The sequence below is a fragment of the Triticum urartu genome, chromosome 1 (assembly GCF_003073215.2).
Source record: "Triticum urartu cultivar G1812 chromosome 1, Tu2.1, whole genome shotgun sequence".
Classification (NCBI taxonomy): domain Eukaryota; kingdom Viridiplantae; phylum Streptophyta; class Magnoliopsida; order Poales; family Poaceae; genus Triticum; species Triticum urartu.
The window spans coordinates 119,670,206-119,694,066 of NC_053022.1; the positions used below are offsets into that span (position 1 = coordinate 119,670,206).

Genomic DNA, 23,861 nt, shown 5'->3' on the forward strand with positions numbered 1-23,861 from the left:
AGGAGTCTATGGAAGAAGGAATTGATGAAACTGGGGGCTCATTGGACGAAAAACATGATGAGGAGAGCGAAGAACAAAAGGAGGAAGAGCGGATTAGCTACCCATTCCCACCTTCTAATGAGAGTAACTCTTCAACTATACATTGTTTAATTTCCCTTCGAATTTACCGAAGGATGAATGCTATGATGATTGTTATGATCTCGTTGATTCTTTTGAAATATCCCTTTTTGATGATGCTTGCTATGCTTGTGGCCAAGATGCAATTATGAATTATGCTTATGGATATGAACTTGCTATAGTTCCTTGTGTTAAACATGAAATTGTTTCTATTTCACCCACACATGATAGTCCTATTATCTTTTTGAATTCTCCCGACTACACTATATCGGAGAAGTTTGCCCTTATTAAGGATTATATTGATGGGTTGCGTTTTACTACTACACATGATGATTTTGATAGATATAATATGCATGTGCTTGCTGCTCCTACTTGCAATTATTATGAGAGAGGAACTACATCTCCGCCTCTCTATGTTTCCAACACGATAAAATTGCAAGAAACTTCTTATGCTATGCATTGGCCTTTACTTGATGTGCATTAATTGTTCTTTTATGACATGCCGATGCATAGAAAGAGAGTTAGACTTCGTTGTTGCATGATATATGTTAATTTTGTGCTCACTACTAAATCACAAATCATTGTTAATTAAAATTGACTTTGATATACCTTGGGATCCGGGTGGATCCATTACTTGAGCACTATATGCCTAGCTTAATGGCTTTAAAGAAAGCGCTGCCAGGGAGACAACCCGGAAGTTTTAGAGAGTCATTTATTTATGTTGTGTGCTTTTATAAAGTTTAAAAATAAAAATAATGTGCCAATATTTGCCTTTAGGATGTTTACATTGCTTGTTGGTTTGTGCGGTGAAAAACAGAAACTTTGGCTGTAGTGCGTGATTTTACATTTTTTACTGGAATGTCAAACGGTTCTGAAACTTTTTGCACTGTCTTTATATACAAATTGGTTATTTTTTATAATTTGTGCAGAATTTTTGGAGTACCATAAGTATGTTGAATGTTCAGATTACTACAGACTGTCCTGTTTAAGACAGATTCTGTTTTTGATGCATAGTTTGCTTGTTTTGATGAAACTATCGATTTCTATCAGTGGATTAAGCCATGGAAAAGTTATATTACAGTAGCTACAATGCAAAAACAAAATATGAATTGGTTTGCAACAGTAATTAGAGTAGTGATTTGCTTTATTATACTAACGGATCTTACCGAGCTTTCTGTTGAGTTTTCTGTGGATGAAGTGTTCGAAGATCGAGGAGGTCTCGATGTGAGGAGAAGGAGGAGAGGAAAAATCTCAAGCTAGGTGATGCCCAAGGCACCCCAAGTAAATATTCAAGGATACTCAAGTGTCTAAGCTTGGGGATGCCCCGGAAGGCATCCCATCTTTCTTCAACAAGTATCGGTATGTTTTCAGATTCGTTTCGTTCATGTGATATGTGCAAATCTTGGAGCGTCTTTTGCATTTAGTTTTCACTTTTCTTTGATGCACCATGATGGTATGAGATAGTCCATGGTTGATTTATAGAATGCTCATTGCACTTCACTTATATCTTTTTAGTATGGCTTTATAGAATGCTTCATGTGCTTCGCTTATATCATTTGAAGTTTGGATTGCCTGTTTCCCTACACATAGAAAACCGCCATTTGTAGAATGCTCTTTTGCTTCACTTATATTTGTTAGAGCGTGGGCATATATTTTGTAAAAAGAATAAAACTCTCTTGCTTCACTTATATCTATTTAGAGAGATGACAGGAATTGGTCATTCACATGGTTAGTCATAAAATCCTACATAAAACTTGTAGATCACTGAATATGATATGTTTGATTCCGTGCAATAGTTTTGCGATATAAAGGTGGTGATATTAGAGTCGTGCTAGTTGAATAATTGTGAAATTGAGAAATACTTGTGTTGAGGTTTGCAAGTCCCGTGGCATGCACGTATGGTAACCGTTTTGTGACAAATTTGAAGCATGATGTGTTTCTTTGATTGCCTTCCTTATGAGTAGCGGTCGGGGACGAGCGATGTTCTTTTCCTACCAATCTATCCCCCTAGGAGCATGCGCGTAGTGCTTGGTTTTGATGACCTGTAGATTTTTGCAATAAGTATGTGAGTTCTTTATGACTAATGTTGAGTCCATGGATTATACGCACTCTCACCCTTCCATCATTGCTAGCCTCTTCGGTACCGTGCATTGCCCTTTCTCACGTCGAGAGTTGGTGCAAACTTCAACGGTGCATCCAAACCCAATGATTTGATACGCTCTATCACACATAAGACTCCTTATATCTTCCTCAAAATAGCCATCATACCTACCTATTATGGCATTTTCATAGCCATTCCGAGATATATTGCCATGCAACTTCCATCATCATCATATACATGACCTGAGCATTCATTGTCATATTGCTTTGCATGATCGTAAGATAGCTAGCATGATGTTTTCATGGCTTGTTCATTTTTTTATGTCATTGCTATGCTAGATCATTGCACATCCCGGTACACCGCCGGAGGCATTCATATAGAGTCATACTTTGTTCTAGACATCGAGTTGTAATATTGAGTTGTAAGTAAATAAAAGTGTGATGATCATCATTATTAGAGCATTGCCCCAGTGAGGAAAGGATGATGGACAATATGATTCCCCCACAAGTCGGGATGAGACTCCGGACTTTAAAAAAAAATAAAAGAGGCCAAAGAAGCCCAAAAAAAGTGGCCAAAGAAGCCCACCAAAACAAAAAAACAAAAAAATGAGAGAAAAAGAGAGAAGGGGCAATGCTACTATCCTTTTACCACACTTGTGCTTCAGAGTAGCACCATGTTCTTCATATAGAGAGTCTCTTGAGTTATCACTTTCATATACTAGTGGGAATTTTCATTATAGAACTTGGCTTGTATATTCCGATGATGGGCTTCCTCAAATGCCCAAGGTCTTCATGAGCAAGCAAGTTGGATGCAGACCCACTTAGTTTCTAGTTTGAGATTTCATACACTTATAGCTCTTAGTGCATCCGTTGCATGGCAATCCCTACTCCTCGCGTTGACATCAATTGATGGGCATCTCCATAGCCCGTTGATTAGCCGCGTTGATGTGAGACTTTCTCCCTTTTTGTCTTCTCCACACAACCTCCATCATCATATTCTATTCCACCCATAGTTCTATGTCCATGGCTCGCGCTCATGTATTGCGTGAAAATTGAAAAAGTTTGAGAATACTAAAGTATGAAACAATTGCTTAGCGTGTCATCGGGGTTGTGCATGATGAGAGCATTTTGTGTGACGAAAATGAAGCATGGCCAAACTATACGATTTTGTAGGGATGAGCTTTCTTTGGCTATGTTATTTTGAGAGGACATAATTGCTTGGTTAGTATGCTTGAAGTATTATTGTCTTAATGTCAAACGATAGACTATTGCTTTGAATCACTCGTGTCTCATGCCATGATTAAATTACATGATCAAGATTATGCTAGGTAGCATTCCACATCAAAAATTATCTTTTTTATCATTTACCTACTCGAGGACGAGCATGAATTAAGCTTGGGGATGATAATACGTCTCCGTCGTATCTATAATTTTTGATTGTTCCATGCCAATATTCTACAACTTTCATATAATGTTGGCAAGTTTTTATACTATTTTTGGGACTAACATATTGATCCAGTGCCCAGTGCCAGTTCCTGTTTGTTGCATGTTTTTTGTTTCGCAGAAAATCCATATCAAACGGAGTCCAAACAGGATAAAAACTTACGGAGATTTTTTTGGAATATATGTGATTTTTGGGAAGAAGAATCAACGCGAGATGATTCCCGAGGGGGCCACGAGGCAGGGGGTGCACCCCAGGGGGTGGGCGCGCCCATGGCCCTCGTGGCCACCCCGTAAGGCGGTTGGTGCCCTTCTTTCCCCGCAAGAAAGCCAATATCTGGATAGAAATCACGCTAAAATTTCAGCCCAATCGGAGTTACGGATCTCCGGGAATATAAGAAACGGTGAAAGGCCGGAATCTGGAATGCAGAAACAGAGAGAGACAGAGAGACAGATCCAATCTCGGAGGGGCTCTCGCCCCTTCGCCGCCATGGAGGCCAAGGACCAGAGGGGAAACCTTTCTCCCATCTAGGGAGAAGGTCAAGGAAGAAGAAGAAGAAGGGGGGCCCTCTCCTCCTCTCTCCCGGTGGCGCCGGAACGCCACCGGGGCCATCATCGTGTGACGGCGATCTACACCAACACCTCCGTCATCTTCACCAACATCTTCATCACCTTCCCCCATCTATCTATAGCGGTCCACTCTCCCGCAACCCGCTATACCCTCTACTTGAGCATGGTGCTTTATGCTTCATATTATTATCCAATGATGTGTTGCCATCCTATGATGTCTGAGTAGATTTTCGTTGTCCTCTTGGTAATTGGTGAATTTCTATGATTGGTTTAATTTGCTTGTGGTTATGTTGCTGTCCTTTGGTGCCCATCATATGAGTGCATGCGTGGATCACACCATAGGGTTTGTTGTATGTTTATATGACTATGCATTGGAGGGCAAGAGTGACAGAAGCTTCAACCTAGCGTAGAAATTGACGCATACGGGATTGAAGGGGGACCAATATATCTTAATGCTATGATTGGGTTTTACCTTAATGAACGTTGGTAGTTGCGGATGCTTGCTAATAGTTCCAATCATAAGTGCATAGAATTCCAAGTCAGTGATGACATGCTAGCAGTGGCCTCTCCCACATAAAACTTGCTATCGGTCTAGTAAAGTAGTCAATTGCTTAGGGACAATTTCGCAACTCCTACCTCCACTTTTCCACACTCACTTTACTAACTTTATTGCTTCTTTACCTCAAACAGCCCCTAGTTTTTATTTACGTGCTCTTTATATTCTTGCAAACCTATCCCATTACACCTACAAAGTACTTCTAGTTTTATACTTGTTCTAGGTAAAGCGAACGTCAAGCGTGTGTAGAGTTGTATCAGTGGTCGATAAAACTTGAGGGAATATTTGCTCTACGTTTAGCTCCTTGTTGGGTTCGACACTCTTACTTATCGAAAGAGGCTACAATTGATCCCCTATACTTGTGGGTTATCAATACCCAAAAGAGACTGTTGGGTACACCTTCTATCACAGATCCGAAGGCAAGATATTCGTTGCTAAGAATGGATCCTTTCTAGAGAAGGAGTTTCTCTCAAAAGAAGTGAGTGGGAGGAAAGTAGAACTTGATGAGGTAACAATACCTGCTCCCTTATTGGAAAGTAGTTCATCACAGAAATCAGTTCTAGTGATTCCTACACCAGTAATTGAGGAAGCTAATGATGATGATCATGAAACTTCTGATCAAGTTACTACCGAACCTCGTAGGTCAACCAGAGTAAGATCTGCACCAGAGTGGTACAGTAATCCTGTTCTGGAGGTCATGTTACTTGACCATGACGAACCTATGAACTATGAGGAAGCGATGATGAGCCCAGATTCTGCAAAATGGCTTGAGGCCATGAAATCTGAGATGGGATCCATGTATGAGAACAAAGTGTGGACTTTGGTTGACTTGCCCGATGATCGGCAAGCCATAGAGAATAGATGGATCTTCAACAAGAAGACTGACGCTGACGGTAATGTTACTGTCTACAAAGCTCGACTTGTTGCAAAAGGTTTTCGACAAGTTCAAGGAGTTGACTACGGAGACCTTCTCACCCGTAGTGATGCTTAAGTCCGTCTGAATCATGTTAGCAATTGCCGCATTTTATGATTATGAAATTTGGCAAATGGATGTCAAAACTGCATTCCTTAAGGAATATCTTAAAGAAGAGTTGTATATGATGCAACTAGAAGGTTTTGTCAATCCAAAAGGTGCTAACAAAGTGTGCAAGCTCCAGCGATCCATTTATGGACTGGTGCAAGCCTCTCGGAGTTGGAATATACGCTTTGATAGTGTGATCAAATCATATGGTTTTAGACAGACTTTTGGAGAAGCTTGTATTTACAAGAAAGTGAGTGGGAGCTGTGTAGCATTTCTGATATTATATGTAGATGACATATTGTTGATTGGAAATGATACTGAATTTCTGAATAGCATAAAAGGATACTTGAATAAGAATTTTTCAATGAAAGACCTCGGTGAAGCTACTTATATATTAGGCATCAAAATCTATAGAGATCGACCAAGACGCTTAATTGGACTTTCACAAAGCACATACCTTGATAAAGTTTTGAAGAAGTTCAAAATGGATCAAGCAAGGAAAGGGTTCTTGCCTGTGTTACAAGGTGTGAAGTTGAGTCAGACTCAATGCCCGACCACTGGAGAAGATAGAGAGAAAATGAAAGTCATTCCCTATGCTTCAGCCATAGATTCTATCATGTATGCAATGCTGTGTACCAAACCTGATGTGTGCCTTGCTATTAGTTTAGCAGGGAGGTACCAAAGTAACCCAGGAGTGGATCACTGGACAGCGGTCAAGAACATCCTGAAATACCTGAAAAGGACTAAGGATATGTTTCTCGTTTGTGGAGGTGACAAAGAGCTCGTCATAAACGGTTACGTCGATGCAAGCTCTGACACTGATCCGGATGACTCTAAGTCATAAACCGGATACATATTTTTATTGAATGGTGGGGCTGTCAGTTGGTGCAGTTCCAAGCAGAGCATCATGGCGGGATCTACGTGTGAAGCGGAGTACATAGCTGCTTCGGAAGCAGCAAATGAAGGAGTCTGGATGAAGGAGTTCATATCCGATCTAGGTGTCATACCTAGTGCATCAGGTCCAATGAAAATCTTTTGTGACAATACTGGTGCAATTGACTTGGCAAAGGAATCCAGATTTCACAAGAGAACCAAGCACATCAAGAGACGCTTCAATTCCATCCGCGATCAAGTCAAGGAGGGAGACATAGAGATTTGCAAGATACATACAGATCTGAATGTTGCAGACCCGTTTACTAAGCCTCTTTCATGAGCAAAACATGATCAGCACCAAGACTCCATGGGTGTTAAAATCATTACTGTGTAATCTAGATTGTTGACTCTAGTGCAAGTGGGAGACTGAAGGAAATATGCCCTAGAGGCAATAATAAAGTTGTTATTTATGTTTCCTTATATCATGATAAATGTTTATTATTCATGCTAGAATTGTATTAACTGGAAACTTAGTACATGTGTGAATACATAAACAAACTGAGTGTCACTACTATGCCTCTACTTGACTAGCTCATTAATCAAAGATGGTTAAGTTTCCTAACCATAGACATGAGTTGTCATTTGATTAATGAGATCACATCATTAGAGAATGATGTAATTGACTTGACCCATCCATTAGTTTAGCACGATGATCGTTTAGTTTGTTGCTATTGCTTTCTTCATAACTTATACATGTTCCTATGACTATGAGATTATGCAACTCCTGAATACCGGAGGAACACTTAGTGTGCTATCAAACGTCACAACGTAACTGGGTGACTATAAATATGCTCTACAGGTGTCTTCGATGGTGTTTGTTGAGTTGACATAGATCAAGATTAGGATTTGTCACTCCGTGTATCAGAGAGGTATCTCTGGGCCCTCTCGGTAATGCACATCACTATAAGCCTTGCACGCAATGTGACTAATGAGTTAGTTACGGGATGTTGCATTACAGAATGAGTAAAGAGACTTGCCAGTAACGAGATTGAACTAGGTATTGAGATACCGATGACCGAATCTCGGGCAAGTAACATACCGATGACAAAGGGAACAACATATGTTGTTATGCGGTTTGACTGATAAAGATCTTCGTAGAATATGTAGGAACAAATATGAGCATCCAGGTTCCTCTATTGGTTATTGGCCGGAAGTGAGTCTCGGTCATGTCTACATAGTTCTCGAACCCGTAGGGTCTGCATGCTTAACGTTCGAAGGTAGTTCGGAGTCCAGGATGTGATCACAGACATGACGAGGAGTCTCGAAATGGTCAAGACATAAAGACTGATATATTGGGTGACTATATTCGGACACCAGAAATGTTCCGGAGAAGTTTCGGATAAAACTGGAGTGCCAGAGGGTTACCGGAACCCCCCGGGGGAACTAATGGGCCTCATGGGCCTTAGTGGAGAGAGAGGGGCAGTTAGGGCAGGCCGCGCTCCCCCTCCCCCTTGGGTCCGAATTGGACTAGGGAAGGGGGGCGGCGCCCCCCTTTCCTTCTCCCTCTCTCCCTCTCCTTCCTTCCCCCTCTCTTCCTTGTTCGAAACCTACTAGGAATAGGATTCCTATTCCTAGTAGGAATCCTACTTGGGGCGCGCCCCTATAGGGTCGGCCGGCCTCCCCCTTGCTCCTTTATATACGGGGGCAGGGGGCATCCTAGAACACACAAGTTGATTGTTTAGCCGTGTGCGGTGCCCCCTCCACATATTTCCACCTCGGTCATATTGTTGTAGTGCTTAGGTGAAGCCCTGCGTCGGTAACTTCATCATCACCGTCATCACGCCGTCGTGCTGACGAAACTCTCCCTCGACCTCAGCTGGATCTAGAGATCGTGGGACGTCACCGAGCTGAACGTGTGCAGATCGCGGACGTGTCGTACCTTTGGTGCTAGTATCGGTCGTATCGCGAAGACGTTCGACTACATCAACCGCGTTTCATAACGCTTCCGCTTTCGGTCTACGAGGATACGTAGACATACTCTCCCCCTCTCGTTGCTATGCATCTCCTAGATAGATCTTGCGTGACCGTAGGAATTTTTTTAAAATACTGCGTTCCCCAACAGAGGATAGAGTTCGGGGCTAAATCGTGGAAATCTGGCCCGTAAAAGAACATCAGCCCCCAGATGAAGGGGTGGAGCGGGAGGCACAGTCCCCGGATAAAGTGGGGAACGAACACCACCCTTTCACCAGGTCGCGGTGTGGGGATGACCTAGCCCTCTTACGGGGTCCGGTGAACGACGGTGGCCGGCAGGTAGCCAACGCTCTTCAGATCCTCGATATCTTTGTTGCTTACGGTCAAGGCCTCCCACTTGCCTTCCGCCTAGATCCGGCCATGACCGAATTCAGGAAAAGGCCGGGGAGGAGTTCTTGAGGACGAATGGGACGGGGCGCTGAAACTCTACAGATGGGGAAAGCAATGGCTAGAGGAAGGGGAAGGCGTGCACAGATGAGGATAGTTGTTTCCCTTTTATAAAAAAACGGTAATACCGAAGGTCCTCTTATTGTGCGCAGGCCTCGCCGCTTCCCAATACAATTGATGCGTTATGCACGAGTGGGATAACCCAAAATCATTGATCATATCCCTTAAAAAAGGGGCACGATCTCCACCTTGATGGGACATGCCAATGGAGCACTGCCTCGAACCGCAAAAGCTTTCACAATGGTTCCATATTAATGACCGGGTGCGACCCTTCGCCCAAAAGTTTTCAGGTGAGAGCACAGTTCACATTTGGACGGTTGGCCTTCGAGGCTAAGTATTATCTACAGCTCGGATTCCGAACACTACCCGATTAGCACATGGCCGAATTCTAGCTTAACAGCTCTGGGAACCTGGTTAAAGAAGGAGGTGCCGAACATGGAGAAGGAGAGGAACTCACCCCGCAAGCCGGAGACATCGGGTACATCAAGATCTCAAGACGCGATGAAGCACCGGCGTTGGAGGCTAGTTCGGGGGTTACTGAGGGACTCGTGGATTAGGGGGTCCTCGGCCTCTCTCGTGGGCCGGACAGCTGGGCCGCTTTCCCAGTGCTAAGAGGCCGGGCTACGAGGTGAATTCGTATCCGAACAAAAGTTATTCGATGCCTTGGTGTGTCTTCCAAGTCAAGATAAGAAGAATCGACATATTTATCCTTTCCTTGTAACCGATCATGTGTAACCCTAGTACCCCTGTTGTCTATATAAACCGGAGGGTTTAGTCTGTAGAGGCTAGAACAACAACCATCATTCTACTAGACTAGGGTTTAGTTTATCTGATCTTGTGGTAGATCTACTCTATAATCATCCTATACACATCAATATAATCAAGCAGGACGTAGGGTTTTACCTATTAGAGAGGGCCCCAACCTAGGTAAACACCCTGTCCTTCGTGCCTTTGTTTCCCATTGATCCAAGATCCACAACTCGGGCCCCCTACCCGAGATTCGCTGGTTTTGACACCGACAGTCTGGGATGGGCCAACGGGCGGCGGCGGCAAGTTTCAGGGCGAAAACCGTCAACGGGCAGAGTGAAATGAAGGCGGTTGGGCGATTGGCGTGTGAGCGCCAGTTTTACATCTCCTTGTAGGTGGAGATATAAATTTGCATCGCGAGGTGTTGTATTTTACATTTTCGAAAGACGAAGATGTAATTTTTTTGCATCTACAATATTTTGCAAAGGTGTTTTTGACCTCTGAGATGTAAAATATAGTTATTTTTGCATCTACATAGTAATAGCTTTCGCTGCATAGAAAACCTCCGGAGCAGAGTTTTCCTTTCTTTGAAACAACCTGTCATTCCTGGATTTCCAAATACACCACAACAACCGTCTTATTCGGGACAAACCCGTTCGTCATATGGCCGGAATATGTCGATTGCAAGTTTTGTTACGTCGCTTTTTCCTTGCCAAAAGTAGGATGGGCTACCAGCAAACGCCAGCGCCTAAATTTCCCTGCAATAAACGGTCTGTCCGCTTCCCCGTTCATCGATCCCAACTCCCAAGCATATAAAAGCGAGGCCGGCTATTGTTGTCTCTTGTCGGAGCTCCATTTCTTGGATTTTCCTTGCCGGCCTCTCGCCGCCGAGTTCCGACCAATCCCATATGTGCCCATTTAGCTCTTCACAGCAGGTAGGATGGGAGATTTGTTCTCTCAATTTCGATTTGATTTCTTCTGTTCTCGCTTCCAAATGACAAGATTTGATTTGTTTTATCTCGTACGTGTAGATCTGCGGCGTCGTGACGCCGCCTTCTCCATCGTTGATCCAGAACGGACTCGACGAACCGATTAATCATCACGAGTCACGATCACGACCTCGCGTAACGCAGCCATGGCGGTCATGGACGAGGACAACGGTTCTGCGCGCGCACCGGCACCGGCACCGAGGAGGCAGCCCTCATACTCCTGCAGCGGCGAGACCACTCACGACCACAAGCTTTCCCACTCCGACTCCTTCTGGACGCCGGCCGAATCGCTGCGGTCGTCGTCCGCTTCGTCGTCGTCCCCACCTCTATCCAGCAGCTCGTCGTGCGAGAGCATTCCCGCACTCGACATTGACCGGCACTCATCCTTGTCCTCCACATCCTCCTACGAGAGCTTGCACCACGTCGAGGCGGCGGCGGACCACGACCATTCTTCCTCTCCCGACGAGTTCATGCCGGCAACGCTGCCGCCGGCAGTCCAGACGATGATGGCGCAGGGGCAGCCCACTGGGTACGACCCGAAGAGGCTCCCTTCATCGATGTTCCGCACGCAGTCCACGTGCCCCGCCCAATGGAGCGCCACCTCGAACGACCAGCTGTTCAGCATCCAGCTGGAAAACTCCGGCGGGGACGGCCCGCTTTACCTTGTTGGCGACCTCTACTACGACTCCGCTGGGGTGTTCCACCGCCTCTCATCCGTCGCGAGGCTGCCGGCCGTCCCAGGGATGTCGACAGGAAACTCCAGCCGGAGTTTGTGCGTGAGGGATGACTGCGCGGGGTGCAGCACAAGCATGAACAAGAAGCCCGTCAGGTTCGCTACCACCGATGGCGTCGCCGGCCCGCGCAGGTACACACCCGTCTTCCCGGCATGCATCATCTCGCATGGTTTGCATTACGTGCGCGCGGTTTTTCTGTATCACATTAGTACTTCCTCTATAAACTAATATGAAAGCATTTAGATCACTACTTTAATATTCTAAACGCTCTTATATTAATTTACGGAGGGAGTACCTGCTAATTGTGTCCCTCGTCATCCTCACCTGAGAATGTTGGCTTCAATTGCAGTCTTCCGGCCGCGTTGGAGGATTCGGAGGCATCGGCGGCGGAAACTGGCGCGGCGGCGAAGGCTGGTTGGTGCTGTTGGCCGTCGATGTGGTGGCCAAGCTGCACGTGCTGCGGATGCGACTACCGATGATCCTGAATTTGGAATGGGTAGGAAAGTTTGGACATGTCGAATCCATTTAACTCCATGTTGTTGATCGGCTGTGGAGGGGTGCACATAGATTGGTAGGCATCTTGGCGTGTTCTTACGTTCTAATAAAAAAATTTGCGAGTTGCGGCGAGGAAACAAAACACAAATGCTGCCTAAAAGCAAATACTTGGTTCTGGTAGCAACTTTTGCCAGAATAGTATACACTTTTTAATTGGGCCTGGCTGAGGAAAGACAGACAACAAAAAAAAACAGCATCTGCATCTAGTTTGATTGCGAGCATACCTTCTAGCTTGCAACGGGCGTAACGAAAGGTGGCTTGTTGGGTTGGCCGCTTGTTTGGGCGGAAACACAAAGCATGGTGTTCCGTTTCATGCAACGCCTGTTGTCTGGTAATCTTTTTAGCGAGGTGATGAGATTACTAGCACACGCGTAGAACAATCCAAAGACATACAAAAGATAGCAAGGAGTAAGCAGTTTAGCATACTACCACACTTAAACATAATTCTAAACCTTATCAATTTTAAACATAGTTTCACACTTAAACATAGCAGTTTTCAAGCAAAATAGTACGATATAGCCGATACTAAACCAGCTGGAGCAACGAAGAGATGTCCTAGACATTCACGGCGAAGGTGGCCCGCACTTGGTCACCACTTCAATGCCGTCATCGTTGAAGACGATGACCTTGAGCTAGTATACCCGATCTTGATCCGATGCACGGCGGTGAAGGTGGCCCAACCCTGATCGAGGGTGGCCCTACTGTTCATCAGCCTCACAGTGACCCTCCATCAGCAGCTGGTGTTCGTCCTGAGCTTGAACTCAGTCGGCACAACCAGTAAGTGCTTGGTGAAGTCTAGGAGCATTGGAATGCACTCGAGCTTCAGGGCAAGGATGACCTTGCAGAAGTGCGTTGGCCCACCCTCCTCATGGTAGTGCCCGTAGCTCCAACGCTTGCCGCTAGGGGGCTCCTCCAGTAGCACGTCATCGTCTGTGCCCGGCACCTCCTCGAGAGTGGTTGGCACAACCTCCTAGGACGACACCTCCTTGCCTTTCTCCATGGGCGGCACCACCTCCTTGCCCTTGTCATTGTTCTTTGTCTCAATCTGCGTTATGAACAACACAAAGTTCATGGCGTTATGAAGAGCACAAAGTTCATGGCGTCATGAAGAGCACAAAGTTCAAAGGTTCATCGGCATTAAGACCTACCGTCCAAAGCCTCTATGTTTACCCACCCCGAAAATCACTACTTACCCACAACCGCACTAAGTTAACCCTCCCTCTTCTCTGTCTATCACTCTTCCTCCTATCCGTCGTCATGAACTCCAACTCCAACCCCAACCCCTTCCCTTGGGCAATTGGATGGAGGGCTTTCTTCCTCGGGTGCTCGCTCGGTGACCGCATCAAGTTCGAGAACACCATGGAAGTGTGCTCGAACTTCAGCAGCATCGAAGACATGCACAAGGAGGCTGACACTGTGGTGAATAAGGCGACGACAGAGGAGTTGGAGACGCTGATTTTTGTCCCAGCGAAGGGTGCTATGTCAGTCGACATCCTTTGCTGGGCTTTGAATCAGGCCGACTCTGGGGACGCTGGACAGAGGGCAAGGTGCGCCAAGTATAGGGACTACAGGGCTCCTCATCACTAGCGTGCCGCAGCGTACTGTAATAGGACTTTGGTGGCGCCGGAGATCATCAATTTGGAGTTGTGGGAGGAAGAAGCGGTGGAGATGGTTGTCAAGGCGTCGGAGCTAGGCCACCGTACATTGCTAATCGATCTGGATTCCGGCGAGGACGACAAGACAGTGTTCCATCCCGAGGACAAGAACAAGGCCAAGGCCACCTGCCCCTCCAACTGCCTCAAGGTTTGCCAGGGCTAAGATTAGAAACTACTGTATAAGATTTGCCCCATATCACTATTCCCCTTGTACTCAATCCGGATCGGAACCCTAAAATCCATCGCTACGAGGAACTCATGATGATGTTATGGTTAGTACTATGGATATTTACCCCGATTCCCCATTCCCCTAGAACGCAGATCAAATGCACCGCCTCAAGGAAGAGTCAGCCTTGTCGTCGTGCTTCCCGGCCTTCCCGGGGATCCACTTCCATGACATTGTTGCGCCGGCGGCCGGTGGGGTGGCGGGCGATGACGACTAGGGTTGCATGTTTGTGGATGTGGGTGGCTGAGAGGCAAAGGGAGGAATTGGACTGGGCTGAGGGAGGAAGAGTATTGGGTGCCCCCGCACGAGTGAAATTAAAAAGGACCAGCGGGGAGGTGGTTGGGTGGCTGTCGTGTGGCCCCCACGTACGCGTGGCATTAAAGAGGACCAGCAGGGTTGATTGGGGGCCGACCCACAGGCTTGAGCCGGCGAGCGGATGCGCGGCACGTCGTTTCGACTATTTTGAGAACTGGGTCACCGTGTCAGGCCGTCGTTTGTGCCCCCGTGGACGAAAACGGACACAACCGAACAAAATGGGTCAGGGGTTGGACTCCAATGTGCAGACCCAGTCCGTCTGGCCGTGTCCATTTCCGTCTGTGAGATCAAAAACCATGGACCAGCACGCGAACACAAACCCATCTTCTGCCTGCTTCATGCCCGTGAGGACGCAAATCTGTCCCAATTTGCACTGTATTTGCGTCCACACGGATATGAGATGAACGAGCCGCATGTCCGCTCGGTGTCCGCCCCAGGACCGTGCATCGGACACCCAACCACTGCCCGCCGGTCCTATGGAATTTGACTCATGTGGGGGGCCCACACGCCAGCCACCGGCCCGAGCCCGAGCTAGACCTGTGGCAGCTGCTAGGGCAATGGTGGTCGTGGATGGCTATGGTGCCCTACTCGCTGATGCAGGTGTCGTGCACGCCCGTGTGGTTGGGCATGTCCGAGGAGGAGGCTGAGCGGCATGTGCTGGTGGCGGCGTGCGGTAGGATGCAGCGCAACAAGTGGCGACACAGCAGCATGCGCTGACAGCCTGACAGTAGGCGTTCTTGTAGATGCCAATGCTGATCTTCGTTGACCTAACCAAAGAAGAGGAGTAGGACGATTGCGCCTAAATCTACCAAAGAGGAGGGTGGTGATGCTCTCCGACATTGGTTGTTATATTTTTATGTAATGTTTTTCAGTATTTTTAATTTTAAAATCTGTTCTAAATGTCGAATGTGTTTATCCTCATTGGGCGCATCTACGGGTCGGTGGTTAAAACCAAACTTTGATGTCCGTGATCGATCTAAATGAACAAAAGAGTGACACGTTGCGTCTCAGTAAGGGTCTATTGGGAAACGTTGCATGGAAAACAAAAAAATATACGCACACGCAAGATCTATCCATGGAGATGCATAACAATGAGAGGGGAGAGTGTGTAACACCCCGGATGTAACTTACCATATGTGTACTCCGACTCTTGCCATTTTTGGCTCTAAGTTATGAGATTCCCTCATGCTTGGGTTTTGTCTTCGTTTTGCTTTTTGTCCATGTCATGCATTTCATATCATGTCATCATGTGCATCGCATTTGCATACGTGTTAGTCTCATGCGTCCGAGCATTTTCCCCGTTGTCCGTTTTGCAATCCGGCACTCCTACGTCCTCCGGCGCCCCCTTTTGTCTCTTTCATGTGCGGATGTTAAACATTCTCGGAATGGACCGAGATTTGCCAAGCGGCCTTGGTACACCACTGGTAGACCGCCTGTCAAGTTTCGTGCCATTTGGAGTTTGTTTGATACTCCAACGGTTATCCAGAGAACCGTAAACGCCTTGTGTGTGTTGCAGCCCAACACCCCTTCAAAGTGGCCCAATAACCCATCCAAACCCCCTCCATCCTCTCGGCCGTTCGATCACGATCGCGTGGCCAAAAACTGCACCTCATTTGGACTCTCCTAGCTCCCAGAATCTATAAATAGGCCTCCCTCGTCCAAATTCGCGGATGAACCCTAAAAAAATAGCCCCCGTTGTCGTGGTTCTAAGTCTGACAGTAGAATGGGGGGTAGGAATGTAGAGGCAAGATCCTAGCTATGGAGGAGTTGTACACGCAGGTTTTACGAGATCAGGCCCTTCTCAGAGGAAGTAATAGCCCTACGCCTCGGAGTCCGGAGGCGGTCGACTGGATTATGAGCGTGTGAGTTACAGGGGGTGCGAACCCTTATCCCAGAGGAGGGGGTGACTTATATAGAGTGCGCCAGGACCCCAGCTCCCCTCCGTTACATAGGATTCAATGTACATAAAGAGGTGGCGTTACAGGTAACGCCTGTATTGAAGTGCTACAAATGATCTTTAAATATATGAGTAAATACCCGACCGTTGCTGCGTAGAGCGGCTTTAGGTCTTCTTATATGTCGAGTGGTTTCATGGTCGAGTGACCTGGATAAAGAGAGGTCTTTGAGTGAATGGTAGGTCGAGTGGACTTCACTCGACACCTTTGTTGGATCCCTTCTTCTGATTCTTGAACTTCTTGTTCTTAGGACAAGGACCTTAGGTAGGACGTATAGGTCAGGCCTATTACCCTACCTCAGGTCCGTGTCCTCATTATTAGCCCCCGAATGGATCGAGGTTTGAGTGAAAAACAAGGATGGAGTTAACCTTGCTTCTGCTCTGGCTTTGCCTTGTCTTCATCTCCCGGTAGAGGCCAGTTGTTAGAACTTCAGCTTCGTTTCAGTCGCCTTGATCGATTCAGAAATTGCCGACTGGCTTATACAATGACATCCGTCGAGTGACATCTTTGACATGAAATCTTTGGCGTGATCGGTTGTAGAGGATCCCAGATTTCATGGGATTCAAAATTTTGGTGGAAGCGCGCCAGGCGGAGTGCTCCGTGGTAAGTGGAGTAGATAAATAGGATGTTTCGATTTCTGCGCCACCTTTTTCGCCATGTATCCCATGTGCGACTGTTGGGGGATTTGATAGGATCGCTCGGGCCCACACGTCAGCCACTCGGAAGCAGGCCTTTAAAAGCGGCGAGACCGAGGCATTTGCACTGTGCGCATCCATTTCCCTTCTTCTTCCCCTCGCATCTCCACTCCGTCCAACCCAACCACTCTCGACGCCGCAGCTCTGCCGCTATGGGGAAGGACAAAATGGTGGCGCTAGAGCGTGCGAAGAAGGCGACGGGGGCGGCGAAGAACAAGAAGATGAATCGGGGGTCTTCATCGCGCTCGGGGCTGCCGTCGGGTTGGATCCAAGGAGACTGGATCCGATCTTTGCTTCGGCGGGAGGACTTGGATGATATGGCCGAGTTAGGGCTGATCGTCCATAAGTCTGCGCGTCTGCCGAGGGGGGAAACGGAGCCGCAGCCACGATCGGGTGAGTGTGTTCTGCTCGCCACTCATGTCGACCGCGGCTTTTCGCTTCCTCCACACCCCTTCTTTCGAGGTTTCCTGAATTTCTTTGGTGCCCAACTCCACCATTTTACTCCCAATACCATCACATATCTTGCTGCATTCGTCTCCATGTGTGAGAATTTCCTGGGGTGCCAACCGCACTGGGGTCTTTTCAAGCACATTTTTACCATCCGATCCCAAACTATGAAGAAAGCGAACTCGAACGATGAGAAGACCCACGTTAACCAGATGTGTGGGGGTCTGGGCATTCAGAAGAGGAAGAGGAGTTCTTTTCCCCCGATGACTCTTCCGGAGTTGGTCAGGGGCTGGCAGTCAACTTGGTTCTACTGCCAGGATATCGCGACCCCAGGCCAGTCGACCGGGCTCCCCCTTTCTCTTTTGACCGCGTTCAAACTCCATCTTCATTGAAAGTGACCGCTGCGGAGAAGGCGAAGCCATGCATGCTAGTCGAGAATGTAGTCCAACTGATCAACCAAGGTGTCACAGGTATGGATGTAACGCCCTTGATGCGGCTATATCTCCCACGTGTCGAAGCACGACTTAGAGGCATAACTGCATTGAAAGCAATGTCGCAAGTGAGGTAATCTTCACACAACCCATGTAATACATAAGGGAAAGAGATACATAGTTGGCTTACAATCGCTACTTCACACAATACATGAATAAAGTATTACATCAACCAGATACAATCAAGGTCCGACTACGGAACCCAAAACAAAAGAAGACTACCCCAAAAGTGACACGGTCCCCAATCGACCCCAACTGGGCTCCACTACTGATCAATTGGAAACGAAACAACACAAAGGACAAGATCTTCATCGAGCTCCTCCTTGAGCTTGGTTGCGTCACCTGCTCGGTATCATTGGCACCTGCAAACTGGTTTTGGAAGTATCTGTGAGTCATGGGGACTCAGCAATCTCACACCCTCGCGATCAAGACTATTTAAGCTCATGGGTAAGGTAAAGGTATGAGGTGGAGCTGCAGCAAGCGACTAGCATATATGGTGGCTAACATACGCAAAAGAGAGCGAGAAGAGAAGGCAAAGCGAGATCGAGAAACTATGATCAAGAAGTGATCCTAGAACAACCTACGTCAAGCATTACTCCAACACCGTGTTCACTTCTCGGACTCCGCCGAGAAGAGACCATCACGGTTACACACGCGGTTGATGTATTTTAATAAAGATAAACTTCAGGTTTTGTACAATCGGAAATTAACAAATTCCCATCTTTCCATAACCGGGGGCACGGCTTTCGAAAGTTCATATCCCTGCAGGGGTGTCCCAACTTAGCCCATCACAAGCTCTCACGGTCAACGAAGGATATTCCTTCTAGCGGGAAGACCCGATCAGGCTCGGAATCCCGGTTACAAGACATTTCGACAATGGTAAAACAAGACCAGCAAAGCCACCCAGATGTGCCGACAAATCCCGATAGGAGCTGCACATATCTCGTTCTCAGGGCACACCGGATGAGCAAGACCTCGGGTAAGCCAGCCCAGAGTTGCCCCTGGTAGCCTTGGACATCGCTCAGTTGGACCAACACTTAGAAAAGCACTGGCCTGGGGGGGGGGGTTAAATAAAGATGACCCTTGAGCCGGTCGACTCAAGGGAAAGAAAAAGGCTAGGTGGCAAATGGTAAAACCAATGTTGGGCCTTGCTGGAGGAGTTTTATTCAAGGCGAACTGTCAAGGGGTTCCCATTATGACCCAACCGCGTGAGGAACGCAAAATCCGGGAACATAACACCGATATGACGGAAACTAGGGCGGCAAGAGTGGAAAAAAACACCAGGCATAAGGCCGAGCCTTCCACCCTTTACCAAGTATATAAATGCATTAATTAAATAAGAAATATTGTGATATCCCAACAAGTAAACATGTCCCAACAAGGAACAACATCTCCATGTTCCAACAAGAAACAAACTTCAATCTTCACCTGCAACTAACAATGCTATAAGAGGGGCTGAGCAAAGCGGTAACATAGCCAAACAACGGTTTGCTAGGACAAGGTGGGTTAGAGGCTTGGTTCAACAATATGGGAGGCATGATAAGCAAGTGGTAGGTATCGCAACATAGGCATAGCAAAAGAGCGAGCAACTAGCAAGCAAAGATAGAAGTGATTTCGAGGGTATGGTCATCTTGCCTGAAATCCCGCAAGGAAGAAGAACGAGTCCATGAAGAAGATAAATGGACGAAGTCGAACGAATCCTCACAACACGACGTTATCGGAACCAACCCGAAGAAGCAACACCGGAAAGAAGCAAACAACATAGTAAACAACCAACACATAGACATGGCATGATGCACAAACAATTATGATGCATGTCCGGTTTAATGAAGCATGGCATGGCAAAGTGCACAAACAACACTACAAGTTAAGTGGAGCTCAATATGCAACGAGTTGCATATTGACGGAACACCACATGCCTTATTTAGTTCTCTCTTGTTTATGTACTCAACAAGATTAAATGTTGTTAGCATGGAAACAGGTGAAACATGATGAAACTATCTAATCTAGGCAAGTTTAAATGAGGCCGGAACAACAAAACAACAAGTCCGAAAACTCCTCATAAGCATATATTAGGTTTGGTACTGTTCTGCCCTAAACCATATTTTAGGGTTATTAAACATGCAAAGTGAGTACACCATGTTAAATTAGGCATTTTTCTACCCCATTTACATATAAAGTTTATTAAATTCGGAGTTACAGTTATTTAGTTCTGAAATAAAGCATTTTAACATGGCATAGGAGCAAATTTAAGCAAACATCATTTTAAGCATTTTAAACATGGATGAAAAAGACATATTATAAAACTAGACAAAATTCTAAGCAACTTCCATATTAAGTTTGTTTGAAACCGATGCACGGTTTGTGAGTTATTATATGCATGTTGTCTAGGGACTTTTCTGTAAAACATCAGTTTTCTGGAAAAATAGCTAAATTGCAGCAGGAGGAAAAAAACACAATGGGCTGAAACTGGTTGGCCCAAAGGTGCACAGGGGAGGCTGGGGCTGCTCACCCAGCTGGGCTCAGCCCAGATCGGATGAGGTCGGAGGCGGGCTGGGCTTTGTGCGCAGACCTGGGCCGTTCGGGGCATGGCCCACGTGGAGGTGCGTGAGGAGGCGGCCCGGGGGGTGTGGACGAGCAGGCCGGATCTGCAGCGCTGGGCCACGAAGCGAGACGCGCCAGGAGGGCGCTGGACTTGGGATCGGGACGAGGCCCAGCTGGATCCACGAGACGAGGAGTCAACGCGGGGCGTGGCTTCGTCGTCCTCCTCTCGAACGGAGGCAGCGCAGGACTTGGGATCGAGCGCTCGCGAGGCAGGGGCCGAAGATGAAGCGGCACGGCTGGACGGCGGCAAAGCAGCAGCAGAACGCGGCGTCGGCGCGATGCAGGGGACAGCGAGGGGACTTGGGGCTCCGGGAAGACGCCGGTGGGACGTCAGAAGCAGCAGAAGAGGTCGGGGATGAGGAATCCATGGCAGAGGCGGTGAGATCCGGCGGTTCCCGGCCGGATCTGACGCGAAACTGCGGCAGTGGTGGACTCTGGTAGAGCATAGGCGTCCATGGCGTCGGTCCCTGTGAAGAGAAACGAGAGAGATGAGAGAAAACTGAGAGAGAGAGCTTGAAGAGATGGGAAAAAGCAAGGAAAGGGAGAGGCGACGGGGTCCTGGAACGATCGAGATGGGGAAGGGCGGCCGGCGATGCTGCCCCTATGGGCGTGCTGTCGTGAGGAGTGGCGGGTGCTGGACGCGTCCGGGGGGGCAGAAGCGAGGGGAGTGCGGTGGTTGGTCGGGCACTGAAATTGAGGAGAAAGTGGGCGGCGGTGCTAGGGTAGGATCCCTAGAAATTAGGGTTGTCCAAAATGGACTAGGGATAGACTATATATATAGTAGGTGGGTTGACTTAGGGGTATATCGTCCCTCCGATCGCAATCGAACGATCGCGAATAAAATAGCTAGGAAGTCCAAATAAGAAAATGGTGACGTTTTGTAGACGTTTGGGGATGATCCAGACCCAACGGTGATGACTGCCCGGGTCGGGTCCGGGACAATTTCGGACGCTCACGTGAGGGGTTCGATGCACTGTGCAGAGAGGGTTTCGGACCGTGCGGTCGCATCAGACAACTCCAGAAGCGAAGAGGGTAAGGAGGATGGACTAGGTGGGCTGTGGCGAGACTGCGAGGGGGAGAAGAGAGAGGGAGGGCCCGGCATCTGTTTCCGGGGACCGAAAACGTCTGACGTTAGACCAACTATAATGTCACTATAGTTATCCGTTGGGCTATCAAATGAACTCCGAATGCGATGAAACTTGGCAGGCGGCCTACCTACAACATAACAACACCACATGCCAACTTTCAACCCATTCCGAGAACATTTTCTGGCCACTTATAAAATACTATTTCGGACATGCCGCGGGCGCGTGCAAGTGTGTCTGGGCTCAGAACGGACAGCGGACGGAACTGGGGGAACCCGGACTAATGCAAGTTTCGAAAACATGATGATGCAATGCACATGATGACATGACAAGATGTGACACGCTAGCAAAAGACAAGGAAACAACAGCGAATAACTGGAGGACACCTGGCACAACGGTCTCGGGGCGTTACAACACTCCACCACTACGAGAGGATCTCGTCCCGAGATCTAGAATGGCACCGGAGGGAAAAACGGAAACGAAAGAGAAGAGGTAAAACTAAGTTGCTTCTTTGACAAACGAGTGAGACCAAAGAACCTTGAGAGGTTAAACTAATTGAAGAAAAGAATGCAACGGAGATGAATGAAATTGAAAACACACCGCTAGAAAAGAGGAACAAGGGGGAACAGATTCGGACAGCACTCTGTTTGAAAAGTGATATGAAACTTAATAAGATGAAAAAACTAGAGCAGAGGGCACAACACTCCGGTTAAATGGATAAGCAAAGGAAAGAACATGATCTTGGCAAAACAAGATGATGGGTTGAAGAGAACAACAACACAATGCCTCCGGAACGAAAGAATAGAAGTTGTATCAATGGAACAAAAGAACGGAGAAGAAAACAACATCTTCTACCTCAAATGAGCTTGAAAAGCATCTTTAGGAGAAGTGTTGAACGGAATTGTTGGAAAACCAACAACGAAAAGAGTAAGCTTATTGTGGGCTTATGGAAGACAACTCAAAATTATGAGGTGAAATTCTACCACTCACGGAAAAGATTTGATTGGATTGATATGACAAGGAGACGAGAACTATCTCACCGGGAGGACAAAAGAAGAACTTGGATCATTTATAAGCACCATAAATAGCAACAATCCTTAGGGAAGGCTTTAGGTGAAACATAACCCAAGATAACCCCAATGACGAGCTTGATGGATTTAAAATATCTCATTCTTGATAACTCGTGAATCATGAAACACGAAGGAAAATTATCAAGAATGGCATAATACCACCTCAATTGATACGGTAGAAGGAATTGCACTTTGGAATGCAAGATGAAGAATGCTTGAGCTCCTTTGAAAAAATCTCGATGAACACTTTGAGAAGGGATTAAATCCTTGGTGAACCCTCATGTAGAGCCTCCATGAAGAACTCCGGTAAACAAAAGGATAACGAAAAGAAAGAGAAGTTGAAAACACAAGGTGAAACCTTGTAATGATTTAGATGGATCTTCATGGTGACATAATTGAAAGAGTTTGGAACTCCAGGAGAAAAGAGAAGATGAACAATTGACAACGAGAATTAGTCATTGTGAACAAACTCCAGAAGAAAGGATTAACACATGGATGAAACAAGAATAAGAATTACATTATGCTTATCCTTCACCAATTAAATTGATGACAAGCAACGGATTTGACATACTACTTATTCTTGTAGAAAGGATTAAGATAGATATAGCGTCAACTTGGAAAGGTCTTCCATGAACCACCGGTCGGGTTGAAACAACGAATAAATTGGTATGATGAACGAAGGAAGACAAAATCTTGGAAGAACCACCATAAGAATTGAGAATGAACGAAAATACATGAGAGAGTTTAGATACAAGAGAACAAAGAGATCATGAACTGATTAGAGAATATACTTGAATGATGCACTGGTTAGATTTGGAGAATGAGAGCTGAAAGCTGGAATGAATAATCCTGAATTGATGGCCTTCAGATAAACAAACTGAAAAGACTCCTGAATTACTCCGGACAGGTGAAAAGAATTCTCATAATCAAAACAATTATGAGGGGATGGCAACAAGCTAGAATCATGAATCTTGAAGAGAATGGAGCAGGATTGAGAGAAAATCTTCTTCGGTCTTCAAATTTTGAATTACGACGAGAAATACCACCATGAATTGTTTGGAAACTCCGGAAGAATCAAAACAAAGAGGTTGAGCCAATGATGAAAAGAATTCAACAGGTCTTGGGGAAAAACATAATA

The 23,861-nt window shown here is 46.7% G+C and overlaps 1 protein-coding gene across 1 annotated transcript; it reads left to right on the forward strand.

The window, feature by feature from the left end:
- Positions 1 to 10,700: 10,700 nt before the first annotated feature.
- Positions 10,701 to 12,251, forward strand: LOC125516586. Its single transcript, XM_048681992.1, has 3 exons — positions 10,701 to 10,837; positions 10,934 to 11,756; positions 11,975 to 12,251. Exons 2-3 carry the CDS (start codon positions 11,038 to 11,040, stop codon positions 12,102 to 12,104), a joined length of 849 nt encoding a protein of 282 aa, XP_048537949.1. The 5' UTR covers positions 10,701 to 10,837; positions 10,934 to 11,037; the 3' UTR covers positions 12,105 to 12,251.
- Positions 12,252 to 23,861: the final 11,610 nt, after the last annotated feature.

What these genes read in the sequence shown, in the direction of transcription:
- LOC125516586 (XM_048681992.1), top strand. Translation starts at nt 11,038, where the DNA reads ATGGCGGTCATGGACGAGGACAACGGTTCTGCGCGCGCACCGGCACCG. An exon ending in GGCGTCGCCGGCCCGCGCAG is followed by an intron (nt 11,757 to 11,974) that starts GTACACACCCGT and finishes CTTCAATTGCAG; the next exon opens with TCTTCCGGCCGCGTTGGAGG.